General features: G+C 39.0%; 1 protein-coding gene across 1 annotated transcript; it reads left to right on the top strand.

Moving 5' to 3' along the window:
• Positions 1-370: 370 nt before the first annotated feature.
• Positions 371-1056, top strand: SARC_14694 (hypothetical protein; the record flags this gene model as incomplete). Its single annotated transcript, XM_014291175.1, has 2 exons — positions 371-469; positions 975-1056. Coding segments are annotated over 2 exons (181 nt in total), but the record flags the coding sequence as incomplete, so codon positions are not given.
• Between the last annotated feature and the right edge of the window lie 986 nt (positions 1057-2042).

Raw genomic sequence — 2042 nt, forward strand, 5'->3', positions numbered from 1 at the left:
CACTCACACATATATAAAAACAATAACATGTAAGGAATAGGTTCTTTGTATGTGCCATTTTCGCCACATGTATAGCTATTTACACCCCTACGTATGTAGATATCAAAGCGTATTCTTCTACGGATATTTGCATTTGTCCTGATATCAACGTATATAGATAGATATCTTGCTATAATTTTTTTCACTTATCCATATAAAAACGTATCAAAACATCGTGATGTAGAAATTTACACTTTTACTTTAAATCAATATTACATATCTTGTTTTATGCATAGCACCCCCCCCCCCCCCCCCCTCCCCTCCCTTTCGCCCCCTGGCGCTTTGTTTTTACTAATGTTTTAAATTGATCTTACTGTTTTAACGTCTACAGCAATTGGTCGTGTCTCTAGCATCACGCTTGGGAAACTGGCACGTCCTCATCCCAGGCGGAGTGCCCTCGGAAGCAGCTCACAAGCGTTTGTTTCTAAGGGTGTGTGTGTGCTGAATGGGATTGTTTCTGTTGACGTATACTTGTATTTTATAGTACTCCCACACATATGGGTGTACGTGCATGTAAGCACCTGTACTACCACACATGTGAGTATAAGTGCAAGCTGGTCTGTGTTGATATTAAAATACTTCATTCTGTTCTCGAAGGCTTGCATGTTTGAATTTCATATATGGAGAACCATGTGTGTGCGTGTGTGTGTGTGTGAGTGTGTAAATGAGTGTGAGAGGGAATGTGAGTGAGTGGGTGTTTATGTTTGTGTGAGAGAGAGAGTTGCAATCTCATCCTAATATAGTCAAAATCATCCTCCGCATCAGATCATGATATGCACCTCCTTTGCTGTTCTATCCATCGCTCAGATGACTATGAGGTACCAGAGACAATATAAATACGAAGTGAGTTAAAATCTCATCCTAATATAGTCAACACCATCCTTGACTCCAGCTCATGAAATCCACTCACCTTCACTGCCCTTTCCATCGCTCAGATGACTACGGGATGATCGCAGACTTTGACGAGTACTTGAGCAAAGGAGACCACAAGCTGCCACCTCGACGGCGTTCGTCTTTGTATGTGTGTGGCGATTAGATCATCTTTGTATGTATCTAAGCTGTTCATGCGTTCATTGTAGATATATAGTCAGTCAGTCTGTTATCTCTGGTGATTAGATCGTCTTTGTATGTGTGCGGTGATTGGATTATCTTTGTATGTGTGTTTGCTGTTATTGCGTTTATTATAGATATATAGTCGTTCTGTGATATCTGGTTGGATTATCTTTGTATGTGTGTTTGTTTCTAATGCGTTCATTGTAGATATATAGTCAGTCAGTCTGTTATATCTGATGATTAGATAGTCTTTGTATGTGTGTGGTGATTAGATCGTCTGTGTATATGTGTTTGCTGTTAATGCGTTCATTGTAGATAGATAGTCATTCTGTGATCTCTGGTGATTAGATCGTCTTTGTTCGTGTGTGGTGATTAGATCGTCTTCGTATGTGAGTTTGCTATTAATACGTTCATTGATGATTTATAGTCACGCTCTGGTATCTGGGTTTAATTGATAGCCAGTTTACCTACTATGTCTTCTATCATTAGCCACATACCTACTATGTCTTCTATTAATAGCCACATACCTACTATGGCTTGTATTATTAGCCACACACCTACTATGATTTATAGCCTCGTACCTACTATGTCCTCTATTAATAGCCACAGACCTACCGTGAACTATTTATAGCCACATACCTACCGTGTTCTATTAATAGCCACCTACTTACCGTGTTCTATTAACAGCCACACACCTACCGTGCACTATTAATAGCCACATATCAACTCTTTTTTCTCTCACAGAGGCTTCGAAGACGATATCAATGTACCCCTTCACCAACGATCTTCAGTTTCTCCACTCTCAATGAATATCTCCACTGCGTCAGTACTAGACATGAAGAATATGGACTTCGACTTTGCTGAGTATGTTGCTTATTTCTTATACATATAAAATTTAAATATAGTATATATATATATATATATATAGACACACACACACACACACTATA

Source organism: Sphaeroforma arctica (genome assembly GCF_001186125.1).
Source record: "Sphaeroforma arctica JP610 unplaced genomic scaffold supercont1.4966, whole genome shotgun sequence".
Lineage (NCBI taxonomy): Eukaryota > Ichthyosporea > Ichthyophonida > Sphaeroforma > Sphaeroforma arctica.